Source organism: Salvelinus namaycush, chromosome 30 (assembly GCF_016432855.1).
Source record: "Salvelinus namaycush isolate Seneca chromosome 30, SaNama_1.0, whole genome shotgun sequence".
NCBI lineage: Eukaryota > Metazoa > Chordata > Actinopteri > Salmoniformes > Salmonidae > Salvelinus > Salvelinus namaycush.
In genome coordinates, this window is record NC_052336.1 from 12443986 (window position 1) to 12463316 (window position 19331).

At 44.4% G+C, this 19331-nt stretch overlaps 1 protein-coding gene and 1 non-coding gene across 2 annotated transcripts in view; both read left to right on the forward strand.

The window, feature by feature from the left end:
* LOC120024804 (myosin-binding protein C, cardiac-type-like) overlaps nucleotides 1-17910 on the forward strand; it is a 58254-nt gene extending 40344 nt beyond the window's left edge. The window contains 10 exon segments of the mRNA XM_038969132.1: nucleotides 6051-6185; nucleotides 6673-6840; nucleotides 8854-8942; nucleotides 11222-11417; nucleotides 11741-11880; nucleotides 12917-13076; nucleotides 14782-14918; nucleotides 15195-15381; nucleotides 16907-16927; nucleotides 17470-17910. Coding sequence (XP_038825060.1) covers nucleotides 6051-6185; nucleotides 6673-6840; nucleotides 8854-8942; nucleotides 11222-11417; nucleotides 11741-11880; nucleotides 12917-13076; nucleotides 14782-14918; nucleotides 15195-15381; nucleotides 16907-16927; nucleotides 17470-17519 — 1283 coding nt within the window. The 3' untranslated portion in view covers nucleotides 17520-17910.
* On the forward strand, nucleotides 10576-10630 carry LOC120025394. The gene has a single exon (XR_005472998.1). It is a non-coding gene; the product is annotated as a U7 small nuclear RNA (small nuclear RNA).
* Nucleotides 17911-19331: the final 1421 nt, after the last annotated feature.

The window sequence follows — 19331 nt, forward strand, 5'->3', positions numbered from 1 at the left end:
GTTGAATAGCATGCATTTAGTTTTACTTGCGTTTAAGAGCAGTTGGAGGCCACGGAAGGAGAGTTGTATGGCAATGAAGCTCGTCTGGAGGATAGTTAACACAGTGTCCAAAGAGGGGCCAGAAGTATACAGAATGGTGTCGTCTGCGTAGAGGTGGATCAGAGAATCACCAGCAGCAAGAGCAACATCATTGATGTATACAGAGAAGAGAGTCGGCCCGAGGATTGAACCCTGTGGCACCCCTATAGAGACCGCCAGAGGTCCGGACAACAGGCTCTCCGATTTGACACACTGAGCTCTATCAGAGAAGTAGTTGGTAAACCAGGCGAGGCAATCATTTGAGAAACCAAGGCTGTCGAGTCTGCCAATAAGAATGTGGTGATTGACAGAGTCGAAAGCCTTGGCCAGGTCGATGAATACGGCTGCGCAGTAATGTCTCTTATCGATGGCGGTTATGATGTCGTTTAGGACCTTGAGCGTGGCTGAGGTGCACCCATGACCAGCTCTGAAACCAGATTGCATAGCGGAGAAGGTACGGTGGGATTCGAAATGGTCGCTAATCTGTTTGTTAACTTGGCTTTCGAAGACCTTAGAAAGACAGGGTAGGATAGATATAGGTCTGTAGCAGTTTGGGTCTAGAGTGTCACCCCCTTTGAAGAGGGGGATGAACGCTGCAGCTTTCCAATCTTTGGGAATCTCAGACGATACGAAAGAGAGGTTGAACAGGCTAGTAATAGGGGTTGCAACAATTTCAGCAGATCATTTTAGAAAGAGAGGGTCCAGATTGTCTCGCCCGGCTGATTTGTAGGGGTCCAGATTTTGCAGCTCTTTCAGAACATCAGCTATCTGGATTTGGGTGAAGGAGAAATGGTGGGGGCTTTGGTGGGTTGCTGTGAAGGGTGCCAGGCAGTTTACCGGGGTAGGGGTAGCCACGTGGAAAGCATGGCTAGCCGTAGAGAAATGCTTATTGAAATTCTCAAGTATAGTGGTTTTATCGGTGGTGACAGTGTTTCCTAGCCTCAGAGCAGTGGGCAGCTGGGAGGAGGTGCTCTTATTCTCCATGGACTTTATAGTGTCCCAGACCTTTTTTGAGTTAGTACTACAGGATGCAAATTACTGTTTGAAAAAGCTAGCCTTAGCTTTCCTAACTGCCTGTGTATATTTGTTCCTAACTTCCCTGAAAAGTTGCATATCACGGGGGCTACTCGATGCTAATGCAGAACACCACAGGATGTTTTTGTGCTGGTCAAGGGCAGACAGGTCTGGAGTGAACCAAGGACTATATCTATTCCTAGTTCAATTTTTTTTGAATGGGGCATGCTTATTTAAGATGGTGAGGAAGGCACTTTTAAAGAATAGCCAGGCATCATCTACTGACGGGATGAGGTCAATGTCATTCCAGGATACCCCGGCCAGGTCAATTAGAAAGGCCTGCTCACAGAAGTGTTTTAGGGAGCGTTTGACAGTGATGAGGGGTGGTTGTTTGGTCGCAGACTCATTACGGATGCAGGCAATGAGGCAGTGATCACTGAGATCTTGATTGAAAACAGCAGAGGTGTATTTGGAGGGCGAGTTAGTTAGGATGACATCTGAGGGTGCCTGTGTTTACGGATTTGGAGTTGTACCTGGTAGGTTCATTGATAATTTGTATGAGATTGAGGTCATCAAGTTTAGATTGTAGGATGGCCGGGGTGCTAAGCATGTCCCAGTTTAGGTCACCTAGTAGCACGAGCTCAGAAGATAGATGGGGGGCAATCAATTCACATATGGTATCGAGGGCACAGCTGGGGGCAGAGGGTGGTCTATAGCAAGCGGCAACAGTGAGAGACTTGTTTCTGGAAAGGTGAATTTTTAGAAGTAGAAGCTCGAATTGTTTGGGTACAGACTTGGATAGTAATACAGAACTCTGCAGGCTATCTTTGCAGTAGATTGCAACACACCCCCTTTGGCAGTTCTATCTTGGCGGAAAATGTTATAGTTTGCGATGGAGATTTCAGGGTTTTTGGTGGTTTTCCTATGCCAGGATTCAGACACGGCTAAGACATCCAGGTTGGCAGAGTGTGCTAAAGCAGTGAGTAAAACAAACTTAGGGAGAAGGCTTCTAATGTTAACATGCATGAAACCAAGGCTTTTACGGTTTTAGAAGTCAACAAATGAGAGCGCCTGGGGAGTGGGAGTGGGGCTAGGCACTGCAGGACCTGGATTAACCTCTACATCACCAGAGGAACAGAGGAGAAGTAGGATAAGGGTACGGCTAAATGCTATACGAACTGGCCGTCTAGCACGTTTGGAACAGAGAGTAAAAGGAGCAGGTTTCTGGGCTCGATAGCATAGATTCAAGGCATAGTGTATAGACAAAGGTAAGGTAGGATGTGAGTACATTGGAGGTAAACCTAGGCATTGAGTAATGATGAGAGAGATATAGTCAGGTGAGGTCATCGCATATGTAGGAGGTGGAACAACATGGTTGGTTAAGGCATATTGAGCAGGGCTAGAGGTTCTACAGTGAAATAAGACAGTAATCACTAACCAGGACAGTAATGGACGAGGCATATTGATATTAGAGAGAGGCATGCGTAGCTAAGTGAACATATGGGTCCAGTGAGTGGTTGGGCTGACTGGGGACACGGCGATTCAGACAGTTAGCAGGCCAATGCTAACAAGCTAACAGTTAGTAGGCTGGGGCTAAACAAGCTAGCAGTTAGCAGACCGGGGCTGGCAAGCTAGCAGTTAGCAGACCAGGTTAGCAAGCAAGCAGTTAGCAGGGGCTAGCAGTTAGCAGACCGGGGAAGGCAAGCTAGCAGTTAGCAAACCGGGGCAGGCCTGCTAGCAGTTAGCAGACCGGGGCCGGCAAGCTAGCAGTTAGCAGACCGGGGCTAGCAAGTTAGCCTTTGGGGGACGTCGCGATGGGGGTAAGTGTTTTTGCCTCTTCGTGCGGTGACGTCAATAGACCAGTCGTGGAATTAGTAGGGTTCTGGGTAGCTCTAGGTAGCTAGCAGGCCTAGCAGGTTAGCAGATGGGCCTTCAGCGGGCGTCAAGCCTGAGGGGCCTGTTGGAGTCCTCGGGCAGATTATGTCGGTATTCCAGTCGTAGAGGATCGGCGGGGTTCCGTGCCCCATACCGGCAGTAGAAGGGGTCCGGATATTGTAGCCCAGGAGTGGGCTTCGGTGGTAGCACAGGAGCCCTGGCCGGGCTAGCTTCATGCTAATTGGTGCTTGCTCCGGGATGGAAAAGCTAGCCAGGAGTGGTCACCCGGGATTGCGGTTAGCTAGTTGCGAAGATACAGATGAAAATGTTCAGAGTTTGTGGTAGGAATCCGGGGATATGGCGAGAAATAGGTCCGTTATGCTCTGGTTTGAGTCACGTTGTTCGAACTGGTGAGAGCTTTCCGAGCTAAAGGTTAGCTGATGACCGCTAGCAATGGTTTGCTAACTGATAGCTGGTAGGTAGTTAGTTGGCTATCTTCAGTTGAGGGATTCCAGATCCGAAGTAAATAGAAATACTTTCGAAAAAAAGCAGATCCATGCCACATTGGATCTGAATTGAATCTCACATTGAATTATATAGTTATTTCTGATTTTTGTGTCGCACCTGCCTGGTTGAAATATGTTTTTCATGTGTTTGTAGGCGGGGCGCTGTCCTCAGATAATCACATAGTTTGCTTTCGCCGTAAAGCCTTTTTGAAATCTGACACGGTGGCTTGATTTACAACAAGTTAAGCTTAATTTTGATGTATTGCATCACAAGTTAAATATTTATAGTAATTTAATTTGAATTTGGCGCTCTGCAATTTCACCGGATGTTGTCGAGGTGGGACGCTAGCCCACTGATCCGAAAGAAGTTAACCCTGATCTGACCCTTTAACCCAGTCCTTCTCAAATAGTGGGGCGCGCCCCCCTGGGGGGGCTCGGAGCGATGCCAGGGGGGGCGTGTGTGACCCCGGGGAACATGCTTTTTTTTGCTGCAGGGAGTAGGTTTTTTTTGCACCGAACAAGAGCACACAGCACAGAGCAGGAGATATGAAGTGCAGATAACAAACCCTTAAGATACACCATGGAAAAATATTTAACAGGGATGAAAAGATAGGCGGAGAGAGACGGAGATAATGAGACAAACGTAAGTCTCCCGAAAGCTAAGACGAGGAAATATGACGACGCGTATGTAGCGCTTGGCTTCACTGTGACTACGGTGGGAGACGAGGAAAGACCGGTATGTTTACTGTGTCTAAAAATGTTGGCAGCGGACAGCATGAAGCCAAATAAATTAAGGCGTCACTTAAAGACATTACACCCCAATCACGCTGATAAGCCGCTTGAGTTTTTTCAGCGAAAACGTGCCGAATATTGCCAACAATCGTCCCGCTTTGTGAATGCTACTTCAGTAAACCAGCGAGCACTGTTAGCATCATATCAGGTGGCGTACCAAATTGCTCAGTGCAAAAAACCTCACTCCATAGCAGAGGAGCTGATACTACCTGCAGCATTAGACATGGTCTCTGTCATGCTGGATGACGCAAGTGCTGCAAAAATAAAAACTATGACTTCCTCATTTTGATTAAAAAAAATCAGCACAAATTGTTTTATTCATTTTTGTTTTATAGGTTAAAGTGTTTCATATATTGTGCTCCTGAGTTATTGTTGCTGATCAATTTGAATTTATTATTATTTATTGATTATATTTAATTAAATTTTTCAGTATCAAATGGTAAAAAAATGTTTACAGTTTAAATAAATTTCAGACAAATCGATGCACTTTTAAGTCTTCTCTGTTACAGACTAAAAAACAATGTTAATAAAGTTATTCTTTGTAAGTTGATCTATATTTCTTTCTTTTTAGTTTTTTAGTTTTCTTTAATGTTAATAAGGATACAATGTTATGCAGAGGTGTACTTATAACAATTTTATAGACAAATTATACTATTTACAGTCGCGGAGGAGAGTTGGGGGGCGCGAAATGTTTACTTCTTCCTAGGGGGGGCGTAACAGAAAATAATTGAGAAGCACTGCTTTAACCTAACTCATAAATTTAACCTTAACCCTAACCGCAAACCATAATCCCTAGCCTAGCTAAAGTTAGCCAGCTAGCTAACGTTAACACCCCAGCCACCTAGCTAAAATTTCTAACATATCATACGTTTTGCAAATTCGTAATATATTGTACGTGTCGCAAATTCGTAACACATTGTTCGTTTTAGAAATTCGTAACATGTAATACGAATTGTAATTAGTAAACATGTCATATGAAATAGGTAATGGACATCCACAAATGAATACATACCATCCTAAATGGAGTGGCTTGGATTTGCGTACAGAATAATACAAAATGCTCTAAGACCAGGTTGAAAGCCCTGTCCTGCATTTTTTTATTTTTTTTATTTAACCATGATTTAACTAGGCAAGTCAGTTAAGAACATTTTTATTTACAATGACGGCCTACACCAGCCAAACCCGGACGACGCTGTGCCAACTGTGTACTGCCCTATGGGACTCCCAATCACAGCCGGTTGTGATACTGCCTGGATTCAAACCAGGGTGTCTGTAGTGACACCCCAAGCACTGAGATGCAGTGCCTTAGACCGCTGCGCCACTCGGGAGCCATTTGGGAGCCTGCAAGGTCCATACTAAATCTCCAATGTGCTAGCTCCATGTCAGCTAGCCTGCAGGGGAGCTTAACACATGGGTTGCGGTTAGGTTGGAGATACTGTATTTCAGGAAGTGACTCATGCTTTTATTGGAGGACCCCAGTTTACATGGCTGTTACCTGTAGCAACACTACACTTTATCTGCAGCTAAATTAAGCTGCCTTGATGCTGAGCCATAAGTGACAGGTAGCAGTAAATCCACAGTAAAAAATATCCTGCCTTGATACCTGCTGACACTGAAATGTTTCCTTCTGTTTTGCAACATGTCTTCTTTACAGTCACATACTGTGACATAACATATGGAACTATTGATGTCTTTTTTCTTGTCATTGATTTCTTATTTAGACTAGAATAATGTTGCTGATCTCCATCTCTCTTCCTTTCTTGTGTCCCTCTCTCTCTCTCTAAGCCCCAACCAGTGAGCCCGTCGGCCTGTGCGTGGATGACATCAGTGACACTACCGTCTCACTGAAGTGGAGAACCCCGGAGCATCTGGGCTCGTCTGAGCTGGATGGCTATGGGGTCGAGTACTGCAAGGAGGGCTGTGAGTACTGGGGTCCAGGAGGGTCTGGCATTCAATATTTTGATCACTGACACACACACACACACAAAATCTGGGTAGATAAGGAGGAGGATGGCATGAAAGCTGTTGAAGAGAGTATTTCAGTTAGGAAAACATTATTTAAAAACCAACCTAACAATAAAGAAAAACTGTCAAATAAATCCAAACAAATACAAATGCAGCAAAATGTCCAACATTTGACCTTCTTACATAAAATTACATCCTCTACCTTGCTAGCTGTATCACACACCTAAGTTGTCAAGAGTGGTTTGAGCCAGGGACCATTAGCACAATGCTTATGTAATTAAAGCAATCCCTTCAGGGCTGGCTATGCTGGCCAGCTGCACATCAATGTTCTAACTCAATCCATGAAGGCAGCCCTAGCTATGATGACATATAGGGATGGGGCACTGAGATTTCTTCGGATGTTGCGTTTTGACAAGTCTGTCTGGCCATCTCTTGCCCACAGCTGATGAATGGGTGCCAGCTTTCGAGGGTCTGACAGAGAGGACATCTGTAATCATCCGGGACCTGCCAACCGGGGAGAAGATGCAGTTCCGTGTCAGAGCCTACAACACAGCAGGGCCCAGTGCACCTACATCCCTAGCACAGGCTGTCACTATCCGCGAGATCATGCGTAAGCATTCCCCATGATTGACTAAAACTAATGCCAATTTTTCCATTTTACCCTCCCTCCCATACAATGAGCGTAAAGTCCAAACATGTACAAAACATAAATATATTTTTTACCAGGGAAGTTCCTAAAACACTTGCACTGTAAGAGTGAGACATCATGAGTTCTTTCAAACCCAAAGGTTGAAATGGAAAGTAAGTGAGGTGTCCAGCTGTTGTCTCCTCTCTCCTATTTCTCTACAGTTTGATATATTTAGCTGATGAGGCTTGAAGTTAGCCTCCACTACTCTACATGGATCTCAGGGCTCACAGATCATGTTTGGGAACATACATACATTGCCAAGGTCATCAGCTATTTCGCTCTCAGCACCTAACAGATTAGTTGTGAGGTGTATTTTGAGGTCTCAGATGCACACTGAAGCCCCCGGCCTTTCCGCTTGCTGACAGGATGATACTATCACTAAGTGCTGATTAGCAGTAAGGCAATTCCACGATAACAGAGTGACACTGAGACTCAGATTTTTCACCTTAAAATGTATGTCAAACAAAAATCAATGATTGCAAAGTTAAACAAAAACACATTTACTTGTAGAACAGTGCAGATGCAAAGTTTGATAACTTGATAAGTAATTCTGTTACTAAACTCTGCATCTGCACTGTTCCTCAAGTAAATGTGTTTTTGCAACATTTTCTGTGGAAATTGTTAAAAGTAGTCCTTGTGCATAGATTTGTATGGTTTGTTTAACTCTCCAATTATTGGTTTTTGTTTGACAAACATTTTAAAGTGAAAGTCTGTGCCACTGTTACCATGGAATTGCACTGACAAGCACTTGATATTGTCAACTCACACTTACTATTACCTCACAGGCAGTTGGTCAATGTACATGAACAGTAACTCATTAGACCAGTAACGGTGCCATCAAGCTAAAAGTGATAGTTGAAAGGTATTGTGGGAAAAGTCTTAGCCATGAACCACCTTCTAGGGTTGGGCGGTATGCAGATTTTCATACCGTTCCTGTACCGTAGCGGGGTATACGGTATTACTGGCAGTGCACACAATGGCCAGTATTTCCCCCCCCCAAAAAACTCCCATAGCGGACGCTAGCTAAATGCTAACAAGCGCAAGCGAACATAAACTAATTGGAAGGACAGACAACCCAGCTCATAAAGTTCTATAACTACAGTATCTCAAAAGGCTAATCAGTTTGCTGCGGCACAAAGAAATGTTTGGCAGCCAGGATTTTTATCCTGGAGGGAATTTGATTATTTCTGCTGTAACCAGCTAGCCACTTAGCTAGCCACTTAGCTAGCAAACCAAATGTATAGCTGGAGTCCTGAACTGGAGATCATTTATTTGGCACATCTTACATACTGAAAAAGTATAGTTATAAGCAGTGGCGTAGCACACACCCCCGTGAGGCGGGTAGGCCCAGAGCTTTAGGGTACTGATGGCATTGGCATAATTTCAGGTAAACCGAGGGTAGGCTATAGCAAAGTAACTTTATTTATTCTATTTACTGCATTCCTACATTCCAAATAAGATCCTAATGCTATTCAGAGAACAGCAAAAACAAGCAATTGACAACAATTGACTCCAGCCATTATCACCTTGGCTGCTGTAGCTTCATTCACGTCAGTTGATAAGGGACATAAATAACATTCTTCAGCAACATGTCTTACAGCAATTAGCTGCTACGCACTAGCTCAGCACCGGGATTCAAAACTCGAGTTTAGTTTCAAGTCAAACAGCAGTTAACTAGTCAATTACAGCCATCTTCCACCTCTGCACTGTTTTGAGAGAAAAGTCGGGCTGTTCACTGCAGCCAGGCAAACAGCCTTCACGCCCACTCCGAGGTGTCTGCATGGTCCCAAAGCCAGCCCAAATTGACAACCCTGATTGACAGTATTGAGAATGCGGTATACCGCCCAGGCCTACCACTTTCCCCATACACGCACACCACAAAATTGTACCCAAACACTTTTATTCATTGACATCTTATGATATTTTTGTTCACAGAGAAACCCAAAATCTGGATTCCTAGACATCTCCGCCAGACCCTCATCAAGAAAGTGGAGGAGACAATCAACCTTGTGATCCCTTTTCAGGTATGGGCTAGAGTACATCCTTCACACTCTATAGGATGAATGTACTGTATATATGCTGGTGCCCTTGTGTAACCGATGTGAAATGGCTAGCTAGTTAGCGGTGGTGCGCGCTAATAGCGTTTCAATCGATGACGTCACTTGCTTTGAGACCTTAAAGTAGTGGTTCCCCTTGCTCTGCAAGGGCAGTGGCTTTTGTGGAGCGATGGGTAACGATGCTTCGTGGGTGACTGTTGTTGGTTGATGTGTGCAGAGCGTCCCTGGTTCGCGCCCGGGTCGGGGCGAGGGAACGGACTAAAGTTAAACTGTTACATTGGTGCCTGACCCGGATCAACAGCATCAATGTAACAGTATAAGTTTAGTCCGTCCCCTCGCCCCGGGCGTGAACCAGGGACCCTCTGCACACATCAACAACAGTCACCCACGAAGCATCGTTACCCATCGCTCCACAAAAGCCGCGGCCCTTGCAGAGCAAGGGGAACCACTACTTCAAGGTCTCAAAGCGAGTGACGTCACCGATTGAAACGCTATTAGTGCGCACCACCGCTAACTAGGGTATGGGTAACGATGCTTCGTGGGTGACTGTTGTTGATGTGTGCAGAGGGTCCCTGGTTCGTGCCCGGGTTGGAGCGAGGGGACGGACTAAAGTTAAACTGTTACATTGATGCTGTTGACCCGGATCACTGGTTGCTGCGGAAAAAGAGGAGGTCGAAAGGGGGGTGAGTGTAACCGATGTGAAATGGCTAGCTAGTTAGCAGTGGTGCGCGCTAATAGCGTTTCAATCGGTGACATCACTCGCTTTGAAACCTTGAAGTAGTGGTTCCCCTTGCTCTGCAAGGGCCGTGGCTTTTGTGGAGCGATGGGTAACGATGCTTCGCGGGTGACTGTTGTTGATGTGTGCAGAGGGTCCCTGGCTCGCGCCCGGGTCGGGGCGAGGGAACGGACTAAAGTTAAACTGTTACACTTGCCCATAAGAGAAATATGTTGAATGACTTAGGAGCTAGAAATTGCTATTTCCTTTTTATTTGGTGCACATTGAGTTATGGAATGGTGCTACAGTTTATGGTGCTACAGTTTACTGTAGAATACTACAGTAGGCCTACTTACTATAGAATTAAACACACTGTAGTATCCCTCGGTCATGTGTAGTACAGATCTTAATTTGACCACCCTGTTGCAGGATAACTTTTCTGCAATGCAGGAAATTGAACACTTGTAGTGTATTTGAGGTTTAAAAAGGCTTAATTTTTCAACAAAAATGCCCATGAATTTAAATCCACATAATAATTCACATGTCCTGATACTGCATGATTATTTTCCTGCTGTAGCAAACAGGCCCAAATAAGATCCTACATCTGTATTTGCTATAGCATTTTGTAGTATACTGTAGAATACTATAGTAAATACTACAGTTTTATCCGCACCCAAAAAATACTGTAGTAAATTCTACAGTAATGTCTGCAAAACACTACAGTCCGCAATAACAGTATTTCATGTTCATATTCCCCTCCCCCATAACCCAATTTGTGCCACCCATAAGTGAGAAACCTACATGCCAAGTATAGACCATACTGTGTTCATTACAGGTTATAGAAAAGAGCAGAGGCTCCCCAGTCCTACCTATCTACAGGTTTTGGAAAATTTGCTCTTTTAGTATTTGTCCAGTAGGTTTCCTCAAGGAGAAAGCCCCCATTTGTATGTCAAAGATAATTGAACAAAAACACTATAGTAAATACTACAGTAATGACTGCAAAAACACTACAGTAAATACTACAGGATACTACAGTCCGCAAAAATACTACAATAAATCACGCTATGTCTCTTTATTTGTTTCTGCTTTTCCCTCAAGACTATAAATACATACAGCTTCAGTTTTGAAACTGTATCCTAGTAACACATTCAATTGACATACTGATAACTGATACAGACATGATTCTCTTAAGCAGCTCATAGTGAGTAACTGCTGAAAACCACAAGCCAAGGAGTCTGGGCCACCGCCAAATGTACCACCATCTACTGTATCTATTAGGCATACTTATCTAGGTTCAAATCTGCCATAAATATGAACAATATCATATTTCAAATGTCTTGGTCTGGAGATGTACTGAAATCATCATCACCCCTGGAACTGTAATGATCATTTAGTAAACGTAGGTTACTGAGGAAAACCAATATTTCACACATATTAACTTACTTGTACTGCAGTCCTCCAGAATCTTGTTAAGTCTTTCTTAAAAATATTAGAATGTTTAATTTCCAATCTCAATAATTTTTTATTTTAGGGCAAGCCTAGGCCTGTGATCACCTGGAGTAAAGACGGGGAGCATCTGAACCCGAAGCAGGTCAGCGTCCGGAACAGCGACACCGATACAATCCTATTTATCCGCAAGTCAGAGAGGAAGGACTCTGGGAAGTATGAAGTCAAGCTGCAGATTGAGAATGTTGAGGACACAGCCAGCATCTCAATTCAGATAGTCGGTGAGGACTCCTCACAACTCTAATGGTTTGGAATAGAAATGTTTTATGATTGATCAGTTGCACTATCAGTTCACTCATAATGGGTTTATGCTGTATCTGAGTTATTAACTATGAAACCGACACATCCCGCAAGCTGGTCCCTTTGCCAACATTATCATTGGATATTGAAACAAAACCACACCTGCCCCTAAAATACAGCGTAAACAATATTCTACGTGTACCCACCGTGTGGTTTACCTTTCTCTGTGATTGATTGAATTGGAGTTTAAGGTAAAGTTATGGTACAGTATGTTGACTCGATAAATATTATTTCTTATCTTTAGATTTGCCTGGGTCTCCAGAGAAACTGAAGATCATGGATGTTTGGGGCTTTAACGTGGCTTTGGAGTGGAAGCCACCCAAGGACAATGGAAATTGTGAAATAACCGGCTACATGGTTCAGAAGGCTGACAAGAAGACCATGGTGAGAGTCAATCTGCTAGGCAGTGTCTAACATGAAAATGTTCTCCTCATTAATTTGTGAAAGAGGTTCATATACGACAGAAAACTAGCAATTAATATTGGTCAGACAATATTAAATGAGTAAGGTTATACGAAGATCATACACTGCCCCACACATGGCAGGTTCAGGAAAGCATGATCTATATTCTTAATGATGATTAGGCTAATATTTATTTTCTAACTGACACACAGAGGTCATCCCAGTGTGTGTGTGAGAGAGGGCGAGCTGCCTGATAATTATCTGTTAGTTCTCTGGCTGGGCTCAGAGTGAACTATGCCAAGCTCTGAGTGTTAGAACGTTGGGTTTAATAACCATGCCATTGCCAAGGCAAGGTAGCTAAGCTCTCTCTCTGGCCATAATTGACTCATGTATGTACACTATGTGACGGGAAGAATGCTACATGGTCACCGAGGGGTATTTTACCCTCCCTTGTGACACACAGTCAGCCACAGCTAGGCAGAGAGCCTTTGTGGGCAAGGATAACTGCATTCTGGGCCTGTTTGTTTGAGCTCCAACTGCCACCTTCCACCACCCCAGGCAGCCACCCAGAGCACAGCAAGCCAAGCACGCCCTGTTTTTAGCCCCCAGCCTTGGCCTCATACTGGACATGGCTTGTCTGTGTAGTGATGGAAACCCATTGTACTTCTGAGCTGCAAGGTTAGTGGCTAAATAAAAAGCTCCCTGTTCAGGTTTCACACAAGTCATTATTAGACCCAATTAATTTCCTCCATCTCACAATGGCAGGCTGTGAGATATGAGATTATCATGTTACAAAGAACAATATCTCAATTGGATATCAGAGATGTCCCATTGCTAAATATAACACAGTTGGGCCCCTTTGTTTGGCAAACACTCATAGGAGTTGGCATGCATTCCCATTCTCTCAAGACACGTTACACTGACATTGTTGTTTAGTTGTTCTGTAGTATTTTGGTAGCCCTAAAATGTGGTCTCAATTAAAAATGAAGAGTTTGACTAAAATGTGGTTGGTTTTCAGGAATGGTACACTGTCTATGAGCTATATAGGCGAACTAACTGTGTGGTGGCTGATCTCATCATGAGGAATGAATACATCTTCCGTATCTACGCTGTGAACATGGTAGGCCTCAGCCTAGAGCCCTGCTTCTCAGCAGACAGTGCCTACATCCAGAAAACAGGTGGGCTCCCATACCTGGCGCACCGTTCATGACAGCAATACCACCCTGACATCATAACTATAAACAAACAATAGTTATACATTTAACATGGTCATGGTGTATGTAAACTCAGCAAAACAAGAAACGTCCCTTTTTCAGGACCCTGTCTTTCCAAGATAATTCGTAAAAATCCAAATAACTTCACAGATCTTCGTTGTAAAGGGTTTAAACACTGTTTCCCATGCTTGTTCAATGAACCATAAACAATTAATGAACATGGACCTGTGGAAGACACTAACAGCTTACAGACGGTAGGCAATTAAGGTCACAGTTATGAAAACGTAGGACACTAAAGAGGCCTTTCTACTGACTCTGAAAAACACCAAAAGAAAGATGCCCAGGGTCCCTGCACATCTACGTGAACGTGCCTTAGGCATGCTGCAAGGAGGCATGAGGACTGCAGATGTGACCAGGGCAATAAATTGCAATGTCCGTACTGTGAGACAGCGCTACAGGGAGACAGGACGTACAGCTGAATGTCCTCGCAGTGGCAGATCACGTGTAACAACACCGCAACAGGATTGGTACATACGAACATCATACCTGTGGGACAAGTACAGGATGGCAACAACAACTGCCCGAGTTACACCAGGAATGCACAATCCCTCCATCAGTGCTCAGACTGTCCGCAATAGGCTAGGAGAGGCTGGACTGAGGGCTTATAGGCCTGTTGTAAGGCAGGTCCTCACCAGACATCACCGGCAACAACGTCGTCTATGGGCACAAACCCACCGTTGCTGAACCAGACAGGACTGGCAAAAAGTGATCTTCACTGACGAGTCGCGGTTTTGTCTCACCAGGGGTGATGGTCGGATTCGCATTTATCTTTGAAGGAATGAGCGTTACACCGAGGCCTGTACTCTGGAGCTGGATCGATTTGGAGGTGGAGGCTCCGTCATGGTCTGGGGAAGTGTGTCACAGCATCATCGGACTGAACTTGTTGTCATTGCAGGCAATCTCAACGCTGTGCGTTACAGGGAAGACATCCTCCTCCCTCATGTGGTACCCCTCCTGCAGGCTCATCCTGACATGACCCTCCAGCATGACAATGCCATCAGCCATACTGCTCGTTCTGTGCGTGATTTCCTGCAAGACAGAAATGTCAGTGTTCTGCCATGGCCAGCGAAGAGCCCTGATCTCAATCCCATTGAGCACGTCTGGGACTTGTTGGATCGGAGGGTGAGGGCTAGGGTCATTCCCCCCAGAAATGTCCGGGAACTTGCAGGTGCCTTGGTGGAAGAGTGGGGTAAGTAACATCTCACAGTAAGAACCGGCAAATCTGGTGCAGTCCATGAGGAGGAGATGTACTGCAGTACTTAATGCAGCTGGTGGCCACACCAGACACTGACTGTTACTTTTGATTTGGACCCCCCCCCCCCCCCCCCTTTGTTCAGGGACACATTATTCCATTTCTGCTAGTCACGTGTCTGTGGAACTTGTTCAGTTTATGTCTCTTGTTATGATCATACAAATATTTACCCATGTTAAGTATGCTGAAAATAAACGCAGTTGACAGTGAGAGGTCGTTTCTTTTTTTGCTGAGTTTATGTAGGAGCAGCATTCGCATGAAATTCATTAAAAAAAACATCCCCTGCTGCCACCTGTGTAAAACCCAAAAACTTTCTGAACATAAGTTGAGCACTGCACCTGTTCATCTGTTCATCAGGTTTCGAGTACAAGCCTCCAACTTACAAGGAGCATGACTTTTCTGAGGCGCCTAAGTTCACACACCCTCTAGTGAGCCGTTCAGTCATAGCAGGCTACAACGCCACCCTCAGCTGCTCTGTCAGAGGCATCCCCAAGGTGAGGTGTCCCTATACAAGCAAGAATGACAGAGACAAAGGCTATGCTGCTAACCATGAATGATATAGTGATTTATCACCATCAAAATCACCATCAAATCAGCACTACAATTACATTATCATCATGTCTGCTACTAGTACTGTAGGGGGATGACAAGCATGTCCTGACCAGTAAAAACGATGAGCCTTAGTTATAGCAAATAGACATTATTTAATTGTTTTGCAATATGCATTACTCTAGGCAAATCTAGTTCACATTGTAACCTCTCTCTCTCAGCCCAAAGTGACATGGTACAAAAACAAGATGGACATCTCCAACGAGGCCAAGTACCGTATGTTCAGTAAGCAGGGCGTACTCACCCTGGAGATCCGCAAGCCCTGCTCATTTGACGGGGGAGTGTACATGTGCAAAGCAGTCAACGCCAGTGGAGAAGATGTAGTGGAGTGCAAGCTGGCGATTCGCCGTAAGTATCCCTAACACTACTCACCTTTTCTCTGCTGGTGAGCTCCTTAACACACCTGGCCTGCCAACCAACTGCCAAATCCATTGTCATTCTTGTATGCTCAGTGACCAGTTTTTTAGGTACACCACCCTGTTCACGAAAATGGTTCGCTCCTACAGACAATGAATCATGTGGCCATGGCTTGCTATATGAATCAGGCAGACAGGCATAAAGGTTTCCAGTTACTGGTCGATTGAATGTTAGAATGGGAAAACAAGTGACCGAAGTGACTTTGAGCGAGATATGATCGTCGGTGACAGGTGCGCCGGTTCCAGTATCTCAGAAACGGCCGGCATTCTGTACTTTTCACACACGACAGTGTCTAGGGGTTACCAAGAATAGTGCAACAAACAAAAAACATCCAGTCAGCGGCAGTCCTGTGGGTGAAAACAGCTCATTAATAAGAGGTCAAAGGAGAATGGCAAGAATGGTGCAACCTAACAGGCTGGTCACAAACAGGCAAATAACGGCGCAGTGGTGTGCAGAACGGCATCTCGGAATGAACAACTCGTTGGTCCTTGTCACGGATGGGCTATTGCAGCAGATGACCGGGTTCCACTCCTATCAGCTAAACACAAGAAGTGGCTCCAGTGGGCACGCGATCACCAACACTGGACAATTGAGGCGTGGAAAAACATTGCCTGGTCCGAAGAATCCCGGCTCCTGTTGCGTCATGCTGATGGCAGAGTCAGGATTTGGCATAGGCAGCATGAGTCCATGGCCCCATCCTATCTGGTGTCAACAGTACAGGCTGGTGGCAGTGGTATAATAGTGTGGAGAATGTTTTCCTGGCACACGTTAGGGCCCTTGAAACCAATTCAGCAATGTTTCCATATCACGAAGAATTCAGGCAAAGTGGGGTCCGACCCGGTACTAGATGGGTGTACCTAATAAACTGGCCACTGAGTGTACATGGTGATTGTTACAGTTATGACCACCGTAAATAGGGATGTAATTGTCAAGGTTTCCAACTTCCTGTGTACTTCACTCTGTTTCCTGTCTGGAACAGGTACCCTTAGTACATATGTGTCCATCAAATATGAAGTCATATATAAATGTCTGAAAATGTCATAATATATGAATGCTCCCCAACTCATATTTGAAACATGTTTTGGGGTTTCCTTATGAAATAATACATTTGGACATCAAATCTGAGATGGAAGAATTATACTTGTATGTGTTAAATGGCATGTTCAAATCTAGAACATGTATCATGGTAATCATAGTATGTTCTAGAGGGCAAATACAGTAAATCTATTCTTCCTATTTGAGATTTCATGTTAACATATAGACATATCATTATGTCTTCATAAGGGTATATTAACTCGCTGATGGACCTTTGGAATGTACACTGGAATACATGTAAAGGTTCTAAATGGATCCTGCCACCATTACATGATCCATCTCCTCTGACGTGTGTCTCTCCTTCTGTCTGTAACCCCACCATGCTGTGTCCTGTCATGCTTCTACCGTTTTTAATTCCCAGCACCTGGCACTTTCCCCCAAGGTAAGCCCCCACACTCAGTAATAACTGAGGTCAATCCCATTATTATAGAATTGTTTCATTTGTATTCATTAGAAAATAATAAAAGGTGTGCCAAAATAGTTAATCCTAATTGTTTCTGTAAATCGCTCTGGATAAGAGCGTCTGCTATACATTACTGTATGTAACAATGTGCATGGTCCATCTCACTAAATTTAAGGGTACGAGAAGGTAAAATATATTTCAAAATATTGGATAATGTGAAAGGATAAGACACGTTTTACCTCATCTGTACACTATAGATTTTTCGAAAAATCTATCTTGATATTAACAAATTGAACTGGAGATGATATTCTAATCCCAATGTTATTGAATAATTTCCTCAGTGGTAAGTATTTATCAAATGGCATGGATATTATCAATTGATATAGTCTAGAAATAAAATTGAATAAAGTCTAAAATAGTGAAGTATTATCAGTCCTACATTAATCACCAACAAAATGTTCTAGTATGTTTGATTTTTGAATTGGAAATATGAATCACGACTTAGACTAATTGCCTTGCAGCTCAAATCACCAAAGAGGAGAAGGATAAGCAGATGAACAAGGCTGATTAGATGTAAAGAAGCCGGTTGAAGATAGGGTGGATGTCCCGTCTCATCCTACACGGACCTCCACTGGGACCCTGGCCAGACTACAGCTCAATGTGAAGAGACCAGAGATAATCCATTAGCTTTCATTTCCCTGTGTCCCACTACCACCCTGTTATGTGCACATGTCAATCTACCCTGTTCCCTGTTGTGAAATCATCTTACATAGGTCATCCAAGACATTACATTCATCCACATTGGGTTATTGTACCTTTATTTATTTCATGGAATAATTTGAGGAGTAGCAAAGGACTGCATTGTTTGATTCACTCAGGCATTCTTTGTAGAAAAGGGTTATTGAATATCAGTGGCAAAGAGTATTTGTTTTATGTATGAAAAATAAATGCAAAGCTTTGTCAACGGGCAGTGGGCACCCCTTTTATTCTCACTTATTCAAATGCAAGTCCATCCCAGGTTTCTAGGGTGCCCAATCATACTCATATTCCCAGCTGTAAACTGGTTATAATGCAAGTTAAGTAAACCACTATCCCTGGTGTGGCCTGTTCGCTAGTGAGGCCTGATAAAACCCCACCATTGTTTAACATGGGAAACAGACAGTGGACAGGGGTTAACACTGAGATGAATACACAGATGGAGCAGCACTCGTGTGCCTCATTCTGCCCTACACACAGAACATGATCACTATGAGGTCAACAAACAGTTGACGCTCTGGCGCTTGAATGCCAGTGGGAATGAACAAAAGCTGCTGGGTATTAACGTAACAAAGTCTAACTAAGGCCAAAAGACGTTTAATGTGTTTGGCCCAGCGATGAGGTGTGGGGAGGGTTGGAACAGCTGGAATGTCCCATTCCCCCTGTGGGTGCATCGCTGGGAGGTGAAATGTTTGGTCAAGCCAAGTCCATTTCCAAACAGGGTGTGAGTAATAAGGCTGCTCCTGTTGGTTTCTGAGGTCCACTGCCAACCACCTACCTTCATCCACTAGCATACATTCACACAACACATTTTCTAAACATAAACACATTCTTATTGTCAAACTTGGTGTAATTTGACAGGTCACATTCAAGACCATAGCTCATGTGCACTTATCCACTTCCAGTAAGCCCCCATCATGATGTTGTTACACACCCCGTGAGGTTTGGATGTGTTAAAGGAACAAGGGCACCCAGTGTGAATCAGGTGACATGGACACCATCAACAGGGTTATTTTTTACCCATAATGCTCGCTTTGAGGACAATACAGTGCCACTGACACGGCCTGCTACCAAAACCTGCGGGCTCTCCTTCAATGCAGCCAACGTGAGTAAAATATTTAAACGTGTTAACCCTCGCAAGGCTGCAGGCCCAGACGGCATCCCCAGCCGCGTCCTCAGAGCATGCGCAGACCAGCTGGCTGGTGTGTTTACGGACATATTCAATCAATCCTTATCCCAGTCTGCTGTTCCCACATGCTTCAAGAGGGCCACTATTGTTCCTGTTCCCAAGAAAGCTAAGGTAACTGAGCTAAATGACTACCGCCCTGTAGCACTCACTTCCGTCATCATGAAGTGCTTTGAGAGACAAGTCAAGGACCATATCACCTCCACCCTACCTGACACCCTAGACCCACTCCAATTTGCTCACCGCCCCAATAGGTCCACAGACGACGCAATCACACTGCACCCTGCCCTAACCCATCTGGACAAGAGGAATACCTATGTAAGAATGCTGTTCATCAACTACAGCTCAGCATTTAACACCATAGTACCCTCCAAACTCGTCATTAAGCTCGAGACCCTGGGTCTCAACCCCGCCCTGTGCAACTGGGTCCTGGACTTCCTG